The sequence below is a fragment of the Dermacentor variabilis genome, chromosome 10, assembly GCF_050947875.1.
Source record: "Dermacentor variabilis isolate Ectoservices chromosome 10, ASM5094787v1, whole genome shotgun sequence".
In the NCBI taxonomy this organism is placed as follows: domain Eukaryota; kingdom Metazoa; phylum Arthropoda; class Arachnida; order Ixodida; family Ixodidae; genus Dermacentor; species Dermacentor variabilis.
In genome coordinates this window covers 19850039-19867686 of record NC_134577.1, presented here as the reverse complement: position 1 = coordinate 19867686, position 17648 = coordinate 19850039, and the positions used below count along the sequence as shown (strand labels likewise).

At 48.1% G+C, this 17648-nt stretch overlaps 1 protein-coding gene across 3 annotated transcripts in view; it reads right to left on the bottom strand.

Annotated features, from left to right (window-relative positions):
- The window catches only part of LOC142560071 (1-phosphatidylinositol 4,5-bisphosphate phosphodiesterase delta-1-like), an 86093-nt gene that overhangs the window by 33525 nt on the left and 34920 nt on the right, over nucleotides 1-17648 (bottom strand). The window contains exon 1 of one of the 3 annotated variants that reach the window (XM_075671864.1): nucleotides 10026-10559. The exons of the other annotated variants lie outside the window; for them this stretch is intronic. Within the exon in view, the coding sequence (XP_075527979.1) occupies nucleotides 10026-10068 (43 nt within the window). The 5' untranslated portion in view covers nucleotides 10069-10559. Of the gene's footprint in view, nucleotides 1-10025; nucleotides 10560-17648 lie in introns of those variants that run through there. 3 annotated transcript variants of the gene reach the window in all.

Below are 17648 nucleotides of genomic sequence, written 5' to 3'. Positions count from 1 at the left end.
TTACATTATAGGACTCGGGAAAGGGGGCCCTCAGTTCGCAGAAAGCCGCCCCCCCCCCTCCGCTTTTTTTTTTGTCTTCAGATTTCTTCAGGTGTAGCTCAGGGGTCGACTCTGATTCCAATTTCACGAGAAATTCAGACCTAGACGACCGCGAAACCGATTTCAACGAACTCTTCCTTGAAGCAGATGTTTTGATATTGCAGTTGTCAAAAACGAGATAGATTTCACACACACGCACGCGCGCGCACAGGCAGCACATTTGCGATTTCGTAACTTTCCATAAAAAACGGCTATCGACATACGTGACCTGAAGCTGTTGCGTTGTTCACGCGAGTTTTGCAGAAGTGTAATTTACAGAGTATTTGTATAATTCAGATTGGAGTGTAATATATATACCGTATAGACGTGTGAGGGCTGTACTGTTTGTTCACAATTTTGACGAGGTGCGGCCCTTACACGGGACCGAACATTTTGGTGCCGGCGCCACCGGCGACTACTGCACACCCTGGGTCTCCGATTGTACCATTGCATCAGAGGTCAACGCGCTACTGTCGCCATCTAGTAGGGGCACGCCGAAGCGCGCGGCACGCGAAAATTCGCCGATGCCCGCGTGCGGCATCGGTTGGGTTAGGTTAGGTTAGGTGTCAGTCCAACAGCCACGCTAACATCTCCAGCATATCAATAAAGCTTGTATCTCTCTCTCTCTCTCTACTCTTTCATTTCTATGTCGAGTACGAGAAAAAAAGGAATCCCATAAGGTGGTTAATGCTGGAAAGGGTACGTACCGGAAGTTTTTTTGTTTGCTAGATCTAAAAACACGCCTCTTTATCCTGGCACTGAACTTTTGTAATTGCGTAATAGGTCGTACGTGTACGGTCTCTATGTCTTCACCCTGCACCTCGTTCCGTCTCGAAGACGCTATGAGCCTTTGTTCATTCGTCCTACCAGTGTCGCCGATGTCGGCCGCTAGGGCTGCAAAGAAAATCAAACGACCTTGCGAACGCCAAGGCTTAAATTTAGTCGTTCCAAAGCGTCGTCGCGATTCTCGATGGCTATTCCCTCCAATTTTTGCTTCCTCCGATCGGTATAAAAACTGTGTGTTCTGGCGCTGCCGTTTACTATATGGAAAGCTTGAGCGCAAGCTGCCCGTATGCGTCCTTCCGTGTTCCACATTCACGTCCCCGTATTTCTTCGCCTCTCCGGAGTACACACACTGGCCGAATGTGCAAGGAACTCGTATAGCTCGCAGAGTTAGCGTCGAATGGCCTTGCGTTCTTATCCTATAGCCCGGAGACGCGCATTCGTTTTTCCTTCTTTTTTTTTTCCCCGCCGGTAAACAGGACGCCTTTTGTTCGATGCGTAAGTGGATACGGCGATCAAGGCGATGCTCGGTCCTCGCGCGAGCACGCGGGTAGCAGCAGCCGCGATCCGCACTTGACGCGGGCGCTGACACACGGCCGAACTCGTACACCGGCGGTCGCTGCGGAGACAGGATGCCGCGTTCTCGCTCCTTGGCTCCTTGGCTCGTCAGAGGTCACGCTGTGATGAAATGACGCTCGCTCTGTCTGCATTGAAGCTCATCCACTACGTTCCCTGCCGGGCAGAGCTGCAGGAGGCGCGTCGATATCAAGGAGCTTAAGTTTCCATCGCTCCCCTGCCCCTTCCCCCGCCCTTGCCCGGGCTGTCATCACGGTGCGAGTAAGTTAGTCGGCGGGGATCAAGGGGTTAAACAAACTTTTGGTGTGGAGATTGCGCCCCGCGAAGGAAGTCGAAAGTACCATCTTTCCAGGGTACCTGTGTACGCCTCAAGTGTATGTGAGATATATTTTTTTTACCCGAGCCTGAAATAAAAAAGCCCTCGATATGCGAAAAAGTGCAGCGCAACTATTCACGCTGAACAAGTTGATTAATCAATTATAATTAATTATATAATTAGATGAAAAGAAAGTAGTCTGACTTGCTACAAGCGACGGCAAATAGCATTGCCCTGGTTCGTCCATCTATGCGTTGCGCTTGCATATTTTCAAATTTTGCCACAAGTAACGTGGGACCCAAAGTATAATTCAGGTCAGATATGCGCAGTTCAAGAAGACAAATTCAAGTGCAGCCTCCATTGGAGGACGGAGGCTGCTCTCTCCATCCCTCGCCTCCGTGATCCGCACTCGTTGTTGAAGCGTGTCGGCGATCACAGGCGCCGCGCTCTTCAGCCGCGAATACGCTGGCACCTTGCGGCCGCCGCGTCGCCAGCCGGCGTCCGAGCGGTGTCCGCCGCACCGCCGAGCCGCACCGAGCGGTGTCCGCCTTGGCGCAGCGCCAAGGGGACACGCCCATGGCGCGCATCGCCGACCGCCGCGCCCTGTGCCCTCTGTGCCGGTCACGACGACTGGTCTCAATTTTACTGCGAGGACGCGAATCGATGCTCTTAACGTAGTCGAGTGGCACTGTTGGCCAACGGCGCGCCGGGCCTGCATGCATTGCAGCTCGCTTGCGAACGCTTGCCTTGGTCGATTTTCTTTTTAAGAGGAAGCTTTAGCTCGAGTGCTCCTATCTAAATACATGTAAAAGGAGAATTCGTTTTTCTCGGCAACCACTGCACCAAATTTGACGAGGTTTGTTGAATTTAAAAGACAAACCTAAAATCTAGTGACTGTTCGTTTCGAATTTTTGAGTTAGGTCGTCAATATTTTATTAAAAATTGGCGAAAATCAAAAATTTTCAAAAAACGAAACTATCAAGTTTACAACTCTGTAACTCAACCACTAAAGATTATAATACAATTCTGTGAATTGCATCTAAGAGTACATCCATAGCGGACAAAATTGATATGTTACACATGAATATAAAAAAATTTAATCATAGGGAAATACAACTTTTGTAAAACCGTTGTAACCAACGTAACAAATTCATGTAAGATGTAAAATGACATATTGAATTTGTCCGCTTTGAATGACCTAATGGATGCCGTTTACAGAACCGCGATATAGCTTCTTGATGCATAGCTATCAATTTGTAAACTTCGTGCTTCTATTTTTTTCAAACGGTCAAATATTTGAAAATCGTTTTAGGAAAATTCAAGCCCTAAATCGAAATTTCGCTTCCAACAGTCACTAGAATTTAACTTTCTCTTTCAAATGCAACAAATTTCATCAAAATCGGTCCAGGGGTTATCTCATAAAAACGTTTTTGCGTTTTACATGTATTTGAATAGGCCGCGTCGGAGTTCGGCCCGAGCTAAAGCTTCCTCTTAATGCCTTACCGTTACAATCATAGAAAAAAGTTTACCCTCTTTGGGTTGCGTTTTGTCCCCACAACGATAATCGTCGTCTGTCTTGCCCGAATTTCCTTTCTTTTAACGCTGCGAGCCCGGTACTTCCTAGTAACGAACGGTTTGCGTGTTATCGGCGTGACACAGCATTCTCGACGGGAAAGTAGCGAGCGCCGAGTTTTCAAGAGAGGAAACGCAACAAGGCAGATGACGATTGTTGTTGTGGGACAAGATAAGCCCCAAAGGGTGTAAACTTTTTTAAAAGCGTAGGAGTGCCAAAGTGGGGGAAAAAAGAAATATTCCCGGCGACTTAGCAGTAAACGCGAGAGGAATGGGTTTGCATTACGTCGAACCTCTTAGAGCTCCGGTATCCATGATTTAATCCGCGGTCACCACATTGTAAAGTGTTGTTCGGGAGTTCAGTAGGCAAAAAATGAAGGAATCAATCACTAAATAATTGATAAATTTACTAATGATTTATTTATGCAAAAACTGTAATTCTGTTATACATGCATTTTACGCGGCAAGAAACCAAGGCGAACATCTTTGTTCCCCAGTTTTAATTCATGTAAATTGGCGCTTGGGCTTTGTGGGGTTCAACGAAGGATATCTCTCTCTCTCTCTCTCAGCTCAGTCCTTGTTGGCAACCACAAAGGCACATGTATATGCTTCCAGCTCTGCGCGCAATAAGAACCCATAGAGTCTGGGTTCTGAGCATAAGCAGTGTCCGCTTACGCTGCTTCTTAGTAGCTTGAGTCAAAGTATTTGGTAGCAAAGTATTAGTATAGTGTAAAAGAAAGACAAGAAAATGCGACAAGTAATGCAACAGTCTACCAAACGCGAGAAAAAAATATGAAAGAAAAAGGAAGAGGATTTCGGTAACAGAAATCCTCCAGTACATTGAAAAACAGGCAATTCTTGCTTGATTGCAGCTATAGAAGGCAGTGCACGCGACAGTCGTAAGATATAACATGATGAAATTATCGAAATAAGAACCGTTCAGGGCAGTCGTAACGCGATACCCTGTTGTAGTTTTGGAATGGGGAAAACAAACTGCCTATACTTGAAAGTTTACTTTCATTTGGTTTTCCATAAAGCGAAGGGTTATGATCGCCATGCAGCGTTACAAAGAAAAAAAAAAGTGTGCTTACGGCCGACTGCCTCACCTAACTCTATACCGCCTCCTGCTTTCTTTAACAAATTGGTCGCCAACAGTGACCTAATAATAAAGCGGTGCACAGCAGACGCGAGGTCAGGTTCGCTTAACAATATCATGCTCGTGTGACGAGTTGGCAAGGCGCTGCGCGCAGAACTATTCTACATTCATTAACTACGCCCGCGGCTGACGTTGTACGGACCTCTTATTTTTTTTTCCCGACGTGAAAACCAGATTTCGTAATAAGCGGCCGGCAGAAACGCTTATCTGAATTTTAATCTCCTGTCTCACCTGACATTCTCTGGTGTATTGTCGGCGAGAGGCTAGGCCTCTCGCCGACAATACACCAGGGCATGTCAGCTAGGTGAGACAGGAGATTAAGACAGCAGCGACGTCAAACTTTTCCTTTCATTCTCTCTCTCTCTCTCTCTCTCTCTCTCTCTCTTGTTGGAAGTGCATAAGATACGAACAAATCAAAAGCTACGAAAAGGCCCAATCGTCGGTACATTAGCCAGTTTTAGAAACAGGGTGTACAAAAGAACCCAGAAGACGTACAGTGGAGTTTGGGTTTCAGAATGCGTAAAACTCTCTATTAGCTTCGTTTGCACTGACTCAACGCGAGCGGGTCGACTCGGAAGTCGAGCTAACCCACCATGACCCCGTACGCATTTTACATTGATGTTACCAAAAAGGGTTGTGCGAGTAAACGCACCTCTCGAGTGCAGGTGGGTTGACCGAACTCGATTCGACGCCCGCTCTCTCGGCCCGACGCGCTATCGTTTACGTGGACCCAACGACCGAATTCGGGCCCGAGGAGCTCACTCAACCCGACTTCATCGGGTTTGTGTAAACGTAGCTATCGATACGTATACAATGTGACGGCAACGCAAGGGGGTCGGCGACGCAGAGATAGCACGCGGGAGAGCACAAGGTGCGTCGCAGTCTTCTTCGAGCTGCAGTCTAATGAATGTCAAGCAACGCGGCCAAGTTTTGCGTGTGATTGATACGTTGAACCTTCGGGCAGAGTGAATAAGACCACCAGGCAGGTGCACGTGCTAGTACTTACGGAGTCACATACGACGAATAGATAATTCACCCCTCCAACACTTGGCCATTTGCAGTTACGTTCGTTGCATGCAACCTGCTACAACGCCCATATTCATATTGGCACAAAAACAGCACGTAGATCCATGCAGTATGCTAGAATTAGTGAGTTTTAACATACTGACAACACTTTACCATCATACTGCCTTCACGCTGAAGTGACTAGCGCAAGAGTGTACACGGGACACTAAAAAGGCGACAAGGGCAAGCGCTTGTCCTTGTCGCCTTTTTAGTGTCCCGTGCCCATTCTTGCGCTAGTCACTTCAGCATGGAATACCAACTAGCCCAGTCGCACACCCTGCTTCAAACATACTGCCTTCGGCTGCTCGCCAACTTTGCACGTATATATAGGTAAGGTGTGCGCCAACTTGAGGCAGTTTATAGCACATGCGAAGCTGGCAGGCAGGTGGTGCAGACTATGCTAAAGCTCTCTAATATAAAACCGCCGTTGCTGCTCTGCCCTTCCTGCGGGACTTCTGCAAAAAAAAAAGAAAAAAAAAGAAAAAGAAAGAAAAGAAAAGAAAATTCTTCCGTTGGTTTTTCAGCGCGCATTTCGCAGCGCTTTACTGAAAGGCCTTATCACCCTTACAAAAATGTTTATAGAAAGTCTATAGACAGTCTGTAGATGTCTGTAGACAGTCTATAGACTTTCTATTAAAAAATTTGTAAGGGCAAACCTACAGCGCTCTCGTATACCGCAAGCCGGCCCGAAATTTAACAGCCCCAGACTGTAAGCAAGGCGGTATACCAAAAGATGACCACGTAGTAATTTCGATTGTGGCTCATCATTTTTACACGGTACATCTGCACTGCTGATTATGCGTGTACACTATCGCGTCGCGTAACATCACTGGCCGGCTCACTGGCTTCGGTGCCCCGTTTAAAGTCGTATAGCCAACGACAACCGTCCCCCCTAACGGTGTTAATCTTTCCTCAAGAATCATGGCGCTATTTCTTTCCTGGCATTTTTTTTTTTTAAATTAAATTAACTTATGGGGTTTCAGGTGCCAAAACCACTTTGTGATTATGAGGCACGCCGTAGTGGAGGACTCCAGAAATTTCAACCACCTGGGGTTCTTTAACGTGCACCTAAATCCAAGCACACGGGTGTTTTCGCATTTCGCCCCCATCGAAATGCAGCCGCCGATGCCGGGATTCGATCCCGCGACCTCGTGCTCAGCAGCCAAACACCATAGCCACTGAGCAACCACGGCGGGTCCGGCATTTTTTGAAAGCTTTTTTTTTATATGTGAAAATACCCTTACAGTCCCCTGTCAGGGCATTGAATAAGAAAAGCATGAAAGAAGGAAAATAAAACAAGATAGTGATTATCGGCATACCTAGCGAACAAGGAATATAAGTAGAATAATTGAACAACACGCAGTTGCGAAGCCAAGAATAGCGAATTAACGCTATATTATAGATAGAACCATGTCAGCTAATAATGGCTTATTAAATCATGGCATGTTTTTTTTTTTCTCTCTCTCTCTCATCCTCCACCAACCCTTTTAGTTTTTCTTTCCATGTGGAGTTTTGTAGCAAAGTCACAATCAAGACTGAAAGTTGAGCAAACTTAAAAATGGGTCAGAAAGAAGCACGTATGCTTCCCTATCTTGCTCTGCATTTTCTTTCTTTCTTTTTCGGTTTCCTGGCGAAACGAGAACTTCCCCTCAGGCACCGCCGGCCTCACGAGCGAGTCTAAAGTGCTCGTCCCCAGTCTTTGTCGTATTTTTTTCCCCTCTCAAGCGGAGATGACTGCTCTAGAAGCTGAAACAAAACAATAAAAAAAAGTTGCAACGCAAATTACACGCACACTTACTGAGCACTGCAGGGTAGCAGCAACGGGCCGCTCTAGCGCTGGAGGGTCGACGTTGAGCGCAGAATATTAAGTGAAGATTTATCACGCCTGCATACAGACTTGTACTGTGCAGAGTAATGTGGTTCAGCGAGCTATATATGTCACATGATCGGGTGTTCCAATTCACAGAACTGTTAGAACTTGCTTTTGTCCGTGTGCCGGGATGCGCGATCCATCAAGTTCGAGATGCTGCGAAAGTTGCATACTCGATGCCGGATGTGCCGGAATATTACAAGCGTATAGCATGGCGAGTGTTCGCAGACATTTTTTTCAGTTCATGCATGATTCAGTTATTGCATTAAAAAAAATTAAAGAAAGACCGACTGCGCAGCTTGGGTTCTCTCCGTGACACGTGACAACTAAGAAGCCGTAGGAGGGTCTCAAGTTGGGGGTTGGAGGGGGGGGGGGGGTTGTATTGTCACGAGACTGCTTAGTGTGTTATGAGGGACGCTGTAGTGGAAGGCTCCGGATTAATCCTGGCCACCGAGAGAGGAGAGAGGGAGAAGATAAAGAAGGAAGAGAGGAAAGGCAGGGAGGTTAACCAGACGCATGTCCGGTTTGCTACCCTGCACTGGGGGAAGGGGGTGTAGCGTTGAAGAAAAGATAGGGTTCTTTAATGTGCTCCCGACTAAAAGCACGATAGACGAGCGTCCTGCAGGCGCTGCGGCGGTCGGTAATCGAAACCACGTTCTCGCTCCAACGGCGGTGGAAGGGAGCCAGACCCACCACGATAGGCCCGACGTAACTCGTAGCGCACTCAACTTTTTTTTTTTTTTTTTTACTTATCGACGTATTCCAACGCGGAAGCGATCGATGCTGGTTTGACTGAACCGCGTCTTAAGGTGGAAAAAAAATGCACGCGGTGATGTTTCCTGCACTTCCGACAGACGCGTCTTGTTTGACAGAACTAGTTGTCACAATGAAGATAAGCGCACGTTGACGGTAATTTTCTTTTTGCTTCATTTTTTTTCTTTTACCCCTTTCCTATGAAGAATGCCTAAATGCAGCGCCACGACCATTCCCGTCACGTAATCGTGCTACTAGACAGCTCAGAACGAAAGGCATGACAGCCGGGAGCCAGCCCGCCGTCTTTCCTCCACGAAGCGCCACACCAGCGACCTATAGCTGTCGTCCGAGGTCTCTCTTTTTATCACGCCGCAACATAAACGCAGGCGGCGAGTCCAATCTCTGGAATCTGAGGCACGCCGAGTGGACAGGCTGCACCCCCCCCCCCCCCTTTGCCGAGTGACAAGGGGGGGGGGGGCTGCTTTCAATAGCAACGTCCTCAGAGTTCCAGCAGACTTGTTTTATGCATCTTTTTTCCTGCTCTCAAAAGAACTGGAACGCGACCGCCAACACGTTCTCCGTTGTTTGGAAGTGACGATTTGTAGCGACAGACTGCATCATACGCCAGTGATTAAGCGTACGACGCGTGAACTATGCTTGATATAAATATTTCATGTAGGTCAAGTATATGGTGCGCTACGCACGCTTGCTGCAGAAAGCGTTTCGGTAATTAGAACAGGCGTTGTCCGCGACCGACGAAACCGGCGGGATAGAGCAAACTTGTCTCCACGGCCTCTCAAGGAAAATTGAGCACATTCGATCTTTGCTCGAGGCTGGGTTTTGCGACTTCTCTACGGTGGGTCACCAGCCGAGCCGATAGAGCTGAACGGATTTGAAGCGTTCCCCGCGAAGCAGTGTCTATATCAACTGAAACGATGGTAATATAGATGTGCGCAGTGACGGTGACGAGGAAATAGCGTGAAACGACCGTGCTCTTGGGACGGGAGAAGTGCGAAGGAAATTTCTGTCAAAGTTCGAGATAGAGAAGCCGGAAAGCTTAGCCGCTCAACAATGGCACCAGAAGTGCGTCGACAATCGGGACGGATTCAGAATTCACTTGAACAAAAGCGGCTCAAGACTTGCTAGGAAGACACCTTCGAGCAATATTCAACCCAAGGAAAGGGTAGGAAAGTGATGGACATTAAGAACAGCCGTTACTCCTGTTACACTACAGCCGTAGACTTAGATTCCGCGTTTCGTAATTCCAGGAAACGACAATTACGTTCTCTCCTGGCCGCTCCTGCAAGTTTCTGCGCGGTAGCAGGACTGAGAGCGATACGCACTATGCTGTATACCGCGAACAAGAAATACGGTAGTAGTGACGTCACGTCGCCGAGCGAGGGGATCAACCCCGCACCCAACGTTGCAACACTTCCGCAAAGTGCGCAGATGCGCCAAGCAATCGCTTTCCTCGGTCTCTACCCCGAACACGAGCCCGACGCCGTTCCGGGGTTACATGGTGCGTGCGCTTCTGCCGAAAAAAAAAAAATATAAAGCCCCGCGCCACTTGAAACATCAGCAGGCCAGTAAGAAAGGGGCACAGGATTGCCTGGTCGCGGGGTTGCGTCACCGCACCACGTGTGTTGCGGGCATCTCCCCAAAACGCGCAACGCTGCCCATACCGCGCACACCCTCTCCCAACCATACGGCCGTATCTGGTGGTGGGAGTGGCAGGTGGCAACAACACAAACTGGCGTGAGCAGGCAGCTGGGGGGAAACGGCGCATGCAGAGAAGTTGGCAAGCCCATCTTGCAGCTGATTTATGAGCAGCAAAGACCAGGCAACGCATTTCCTACCTGCTTCCAGTTCGGGCCGTCCCTCGAAGAACCAACTGAACATCTTCCTCGTCGATCGCCTTGGCGATCAAGTTGTGTGGACACAGCGGAGAAGCTTGCTTGACGAATACGGCAGACACAGCACGGCCACGGTAGCAGCCGACAGAACGAACTTGGCGAGCAGTGACGAAGCGATAGGCGATGCTATGCCAACACAACTGACCCGCTCACCGAGATGTCCGAGTATGTCTCACTCACTTGCACACACGGACAACCAAAAGCGCACAGTATTAGTCGGACTCACGATAACGTCAGACAGATGCATTCTCCCTCTGCAGGAGGAGCTGTCTTTTTTTTTTTTCCGTCTCCGAGACTCCCTGCGCGAAACCGGAGGCGTAGAGTAGAGGTGTCTGCGCTAACGCGCCTATCTGGTGGTGCTAAGCCGCCGCGCCGGTTATAGAGCACTGTGTGACGCGAACGGCGCTGGTCCGAAAAAACGCACTTGAATTGCGGGCCAGCAGCACGGTAGTAGCGCGGGTGGTGCTAGCGCGAAAGAGCAAAAGTAAACAACCCGAAAGTGGGACCAAGCGCGACGCCATCTAGCGGCAGCGTGGTGCAACGACAGAGAGAGGGGGGATGAACGGAATCGGTGGTGGCGAGGGCAGTATGGCTCTCTGCGTCAGATGGGAAGACGCCCCTCCTTGTCACGTGGAAGGACTCACCTGTGTTTGTTTCGACGGCGCGCCAGATGGACTTTGGCGAGATAGGCGGCGCCTATGAAACGTTTGGCTACAAAAGAATGTCCTTTGAAATCCCTGCCGAACGACATAAGAGCAGTTGCTTCGCGGAGGAAGAAAAGTAGATGCATAGAAGAGAGTAGACTATAACGCTGTGTGCGAGGGGAAGGAAGGAGGGAACGTTAAGCGGAGCGGTCGGCCAAGAAGCGATGACTTAACAAGAAAGAGAAAAGTCGGGGCGCCATAGTTCGGTCGACAGAGACGACGCCAAGGCCAAACCGAGAGAGTATACGCGGGGCGCCTATGTGTGCGTGCGTGCGGATGTCTCCGTCGCTGCTGACGCGTAGCTCCAGGGAAAGTTGGTTGTTGGACGAAGGAAAAAAATTTTGGCGCACATCCCTAGCGGGTTAGCCTTTGGTTTGTGTCGGTTTCGGGCGCAGTTCTTTTTTGCGAGGAAGAACGGCGTCGACGCTGTCCCTGACAACGGTAGAGTCTGGCTACTAACGCGCGCAAAAAGAGCGTCGTTTTTGTTGGATCGCTTGCGATGCGCACCAAGGCCGCGGGCCCTCGACGTGTTATATCGCAAAAGCTTTATTTGAATCTTAGATCTTACGCACTGGCGAAAAAAAAAATACTAGTCGGTGCGGAAGAACACACAAGCCGCCACAGATTGAAGAGATAACGCTGGCGACATAGTTACATACGGATAAGAAAAGACGCAGTTTCGCCCGAAAGGCGAAGCATTGATAGCGATGGCAAACTAGACGAAGTAAAGTTCGTAGTTAAATAAAAATAACTTCTGAGGTTTCGCGTGGCAAAAGCACCATCTGATTATGAGGCACGCCGTAGTGGGCGACTCCGAATTCATTCTGACCACCTGTAGTTTCTTAAGTATTTTTTCCCCCATCGAAATTCGGCCGCCATGGCCGGGATTTGATCCCGCCACCTCGAGCTTGCCAGCGCAACACGTACCATAGCCGCCAAGCCACCACGGCGGGTAAGGTTCATATATTTATCGGCCTTTATAGCGCAGCGTACAATCGTTTGGTAATTAACGAGCGTGGCGTCACCTGCGGCAAACATGAGCCGATCGCACTCGATGACCGCGAACTTTGTCACAATCTGGCATGACGAGTGGAGCGAAAACTACGTGTTGCCTCTCGCTTCAACGCGTCTTCGAACATTTAGATTGCGCGACCTCCAGCAATAGGCGCTCGAGAAGACTGCACACATGAAGCTACCGAGCACACAGGCTCCCCGAGCTTTTGTGCCTGCCAGAGATTACCTCCAACATAGGGCTCGCAGCCACGGCCGGGGTTAGAGGAGAAGAAGTGCGCTCACCTGACCCTCCCCAGCACGCGGTTGATCACGTGACCTACAACATCGGAAGACCGGGGAGCGCATCAAGCCACCATCTTTCTGGGCTCACCCTCGCGTGGCCACAGTTTACGGCGCGTGGGGCGTGATATGATATTACCACACTTTCATGTACATGCGCTAATTATTACTGAGCTGCGGGTCTCCTCATGGGGAGCAAGGAAACACACTATTTAACCGCAATGATAAAGGACAACACAATGAACTTGTCATCAAACGTGGCAGTGAAACTTCCAAAATACCAATATATTTAGTTACTCTGCGTAATAAAGTGAACTATAGACATTATTTTTGGTTATCAGAGGGCTAAGTTTACATTCAGCGTCATGTTCACGATTTTTCACTTCACTAGGCGTTCGTCACTAGTCGTAGTAGTATCACAGTAGTCGATATAGTTCATCACCAGTCCGAACGTTCAAAAGTAAGTTGCGTGCGTCTGTATATGGAGACAGCGTGACTGAAAGGGATATCCTAACCGCAGGGAACACACGCCTATTTCCGTTAACACTTCACAATTAAGCGTTCTTGCATGAGCCAATTAGGTTTGGGGTTTTACGTGACAAAACCTCGATACGATTATGAAGCGCGCCGTAGTGGGGTACTCCGTATGAATTTTCACCACCTAAGGTTTTTTTACGCACACCTAAATCGTGCACTTCATACGAGCGTTTTATTCGTTAGTGCAGCCGCCGTGGCGGGGATCGAACCTGCGACCTTGAGCTGAGCAACGCAACGTCATAGCAACTCCACTACTGAGGGTCGGAGCGAAGCGAACCACATCAAGGCTCTCATTATTATTATTATTATTATTATTATTATTATTATTGTTGTTGTTGTTGTTGTTGTTGTTGTTGTTGTTGTTGTTGTTGTTGTTGTTGTTGTTGACACAGGCTAAGAAGTACCAGGGTGCGAACGGGCCCTTGAAACACGAACGTGCGTGTACTAGCGTGCTATATTGTCTATCCTCATCATCAGTCCTCGTGCGCCTCTTCCCTCTGAGCAGCTGGTTTCCTGAAATAAATTATCCTTCTCTCTTTCTATAACTCTAGGGTTGTAGTGCTGCCTTTCGGGAACAGGCGATTATCCTCTTAACAGCAGAGCCCGGTAGACAAACGCGGGGAGCGGTGGGGCGCAGAGTAGTGCGAACCACTGGTGTGGCCAAGGTATGAGCCAGGTTACGAAGCCATAAGTGGCTGAGCGCCGAGCTCTAGGCAGAATCCGCGAATGTGCTGCCTTGTTATGTCGTAAAAAGGCTCGCGTACAAACACGGCACCTATTCCAGCGCATCTGTTCTTTTTTTGTCTGTTTGTTTCTTTTTCTTTCTGCTTTCTTGCGTACGAAGAAGGAATCATTCACAAGTGGGAATGTATTTAGCGAGCACTTTCTTGCCAAAATTTCACCGCTACCCCACCCCCGGCAGAAATCCTGGGTGGGATATTTACTGCATTTAGTTAACGTCACTTAGTGATATAGTTTTCATTGACAAACAATTATCAGCTTGCACGACTGCTTTCACACCATTTTCATTGTCGTATCGGTGATGACCACTTTAGTAACATCAGTCCGGGCACATTACGGGAAGCCAGCGCTAGCGTAGACGGTGTTAATGCCGACATCTTCGCGCGTTGTGTAGTTTCTCCCGCAATTAAAAAGCTGGCTGCGCTTGAGGCAGCTGCTTCTGAAGTGTGTGTAGTTATTTTATTTCCACTGCAGCGTGGTGTCTGTCTCTCGCACTTGCGTACCATGTGGAAATGCGTCATTCGAGTGCGCCTAAACGCCTCTTGGAATCTGAACCTGGCAACCTTTAATGCTAGAACGTTGTCTAGTGAGGTGAGTCTAGCCGTGCTGTTGGAGGAATTAGAGGGCAGCAAGTGGGATATAATAGGGCGCAGTGAAGTTAGGAGAACGAAACAAGCATATACTGTGCTAAAAAGCGGGCACGTCCTGTGCTACCGGGGCTTAGCGGAGAGACGAGAATTAGGAGTTCGATTCCTGATTAATAAGGATGTAGCTGGTAACATACAAGAATTTTATAGCATTAACGAGAGGGTGGCAGGTCTTGTTGTGAAACTTAATAAGAGGTACAAATTGAATGTCGTACAGGTCTACGGCCCTACATCCCGTCATGATGACCAGGAAGTCGAAAGCTTCTATGAAGACGTGGAAACGGTGATGGGTAAAGTCAAAACAAAATACACTATACTGATGGGCGACTTCAATGCCAGGGTAGGCAAGAAGCAGGCTGGAGACAAGTCAGTGGGGGAATATGGCATAGGCTCTAGGAATAGCAGGGGAGACTTATTAGCAGAGTTTGCAGAACAGAATAATATGCGGATAATGAATACCTTCTTTCGCAAGCGGCATAGCCGAAAGTGGACTTGGAGGAGCCCGAATGGCAAGACTAGAAATGAAATAGACTTTATACTCTGCGCTGACCCTGGCATCATACAAGATGTGGATGTGTTCGGCAAGGTGCGCTGCAGTGACCATAGGATGGTAAGGACTCGAATCAGCCTAGACTTGAGGAGGGAACGGTAGAAACTGGTACATAAGAAGCCGATCAATGAGTTAGCGGTAAGAGGAAAAATAGAGGAATTCCAGATGAAGCTACAGAACAGGTATTCGGCCTTAACTCAGGAAGAGGACCTTAGTGTTGTAGATATGAACGATAATCTTATAGGCATCTTTAAGGTGTGTGCAATAGAAGTCGGTGGTAACTCCGTTAGACAGGATGGCAGTAAGCTATCGCAGGAGACGAAAGATTTGATCAAGAAACGCCAATGTATGAAAACCTCTAACCCTACAGTTAGAATAGAACTGGCAGAACTTTCTAAGTTAATCAACAAGCGTAAGACAGCTGACACAAGGAAGTATAATATGGATAGAATTGAACATGCTCTCAGGAACGGAGGAAGCCCAAAAGCAGTGAAAAAGAAACTAGGAATAGGAAAGAATCAGATGTATGCGTTAAGACACAAAGCCGGCAATATCATTACTAATATGGATGAGATAGCTCAAGTGGCTGAGGAGTTCTATAGGGATTTATACAGTACCAGTGGCACGCACGACGATAATGTAAGATAGAATAGTCTAGAGGAATTTGAAATCCCACAAGTAACGCCGGAAGAAGTAAAGAAAGCCTTGGGAGCTATGCAAAGGGGGAAGGTAGCTGTGGAGCATCAAGTATAACATCAGATTTGTTGAAGAATGGTGGGCAGGTTGTTCTAGAAAAACTGGCCACCCTGTATACGCAATGCCTCCTGACTTCGAGCGTACCGGAATCTTGGAAGAACGCTAAGATAATCCTAATCCATAAGAAAGGTGACGCCAAAGACTTGAAAAATTATAGACCGATCAGCTTACTATCCGTTGCCTACAAAGTATTTCGTGAGGTAATCGCAAATAGAATCAGGAACACCTTAGACTTCTGTCAACCAAAGGACCAGGCACGATTCCGTAAAGGCTACTCAACAATAGGCCATATTCACATTATCAATCAGGTGATAGAGAAATGTGCGGAGTATAATTATAACCCAACCCTTATATATAGCTTTCATTGATTACAAGAAAGCGTTTGATTAAGTCGAAACCTCAGCAGTCATGGATGCATTACGGAATCAGGGTGTAGACGAGCCGTATGTAAAAATACTGAAAGATATCTATAGCGGCTCCACAGTCTCCGTAGTTCTCCATAAAGAAAGCAACAAAACCCCTATAAAGAAAGGCGTCAGGCAGGGAGATAAGATCTCTCCAATGCTATTCACAGCGTGTTTACAGGAGGTATTCAGAGACCTGGATTGGGAAGAATTGGGGATAAGAGTTAATGGAGAATACTTTAGTAACTTGCGATTAGCTGATGATATTGCCTTGCCTAGTAACTTAGGGGACCAACTGCAATGCATGCTCACTGACCTGGAGAGGCAAAGCAGAAGGGTGGGTGTAAAAATTAATCTGCAGAAAACTAAAGTAATGTTTAACAGTCTCGGAAGGGAACAGCAGTTTACGATAGGTAACGAGGCACTGGAAGTGGTAAGTGAATACATCTACTTAGGGCATGTAGTGACCGCGAATCCGGATCATGAAACTGAAATAATCAGAAGAATAAGAATGGGCTGGGGTGCGTTTGGCAGGCATTTTCAGATCATGAACAGCAGCTTGCCATTATTCCTCAAGAGAAAAGTGTATAACAGCTGTGTCTTACCAGTACTCACGTACGGGGCAGAAACCTGGAGGCTTACGAAAAGGGTTTTACCTAAATTGAGGACGACGGAACGAGCTATGGAAAGAAGAATGATAGGTGTAACGTTAAGTGATAAGAAAAGAGCAGGTTGGGTGAGGGAACAAACGCGAGTTAATGATATCCTAGTTGAAATCAAGAAAAAGAAATGGGGCATGGGCAGTATATGTATTGAGGGAAGATAACCGATGGTCATTAATGGTTACGGACTGGATTCCAAGGGAAGGGAAGCGTGCAGGGGGCGGCAGAAAGTTAGGTGGGCGGATGAGATTAAGAAGTTTGCAGGGACAACATGACCACAATTAGTACATGACCGGGGTAGTTGGAGAAGTGTGGGAGAGGCCTTTGCCCTGCAGTGGGCGTAACCAGGCTAATGATGATGATGATGAAGCGCCTCTGCGGCTTCTCGAGAGCGATGGATGCTGGCTTTAAATAGCTGCAAGTTCAAGCAGCCCGTCACGTAATCACTTCTGTCATGTGTGTTACACTGGCGCGACTGGGTGTAGCCGGATAATGTAATTTTCCCAAGAGCGGCCAGACTTTGCGAAACACGCCGAGTATCTCGAACTGTCGTCTCCAAAGATTTGACTCTTCGTTAAAGCTGCAAGTTTCATCGCACCTCTCCCGCCGTGATGCAACATTACTGTACCGCCTCCTGTTGAGGGTGACTTTTACCAAAGCCTATGTTCACTCCTTAGCGGAATGTCATACCCACATGTGACTCGTGCAACTGTGAAGGGACAGTCGAACACGTGTAGTGGTTATGTCATCGTTGCGATGTCGAACGCGACGCTCTTCGGAGTGCATTCGACTGGTTAGATCATAGACCATTTTCCGAGGCAACGATTCTTGCACCGTGGTCCAACGCGCCGTGGGCTTAATTACAAAGCGACGCGGGCATTACTGCGGTCTCTGAAATCGACTGGCCTCAGTGACCGATTGTGGGCGTGATGGATAGCCCCACGTGTTTGCGCTGTTATTACCTCCTCCCCTCTTCTTTGTTTGCTTGTTTCTTTATTTCCATCACTTTACCTCTTCCCACTTCGTAGGGTGGCAAACGGGACGCTCGTGTGGTTCACCTCCCTACCGTTCCTTTCTCCACTTTCTTTTTCCTCTCCCTTTAAAGACAGACCGGATGAGGGCATTAACGGTTGCATTAATCGCCAAGCATGACACGCGATGGCTCGAGCCCACGCTGAAGTGAAATGACAGGCAAAATGGCCGACCCCCCAAGCTTACCTTGGAAACAAGGTGTGGGTAAGCCATAACATTCCTCAATAGGCCAGTTCGGGA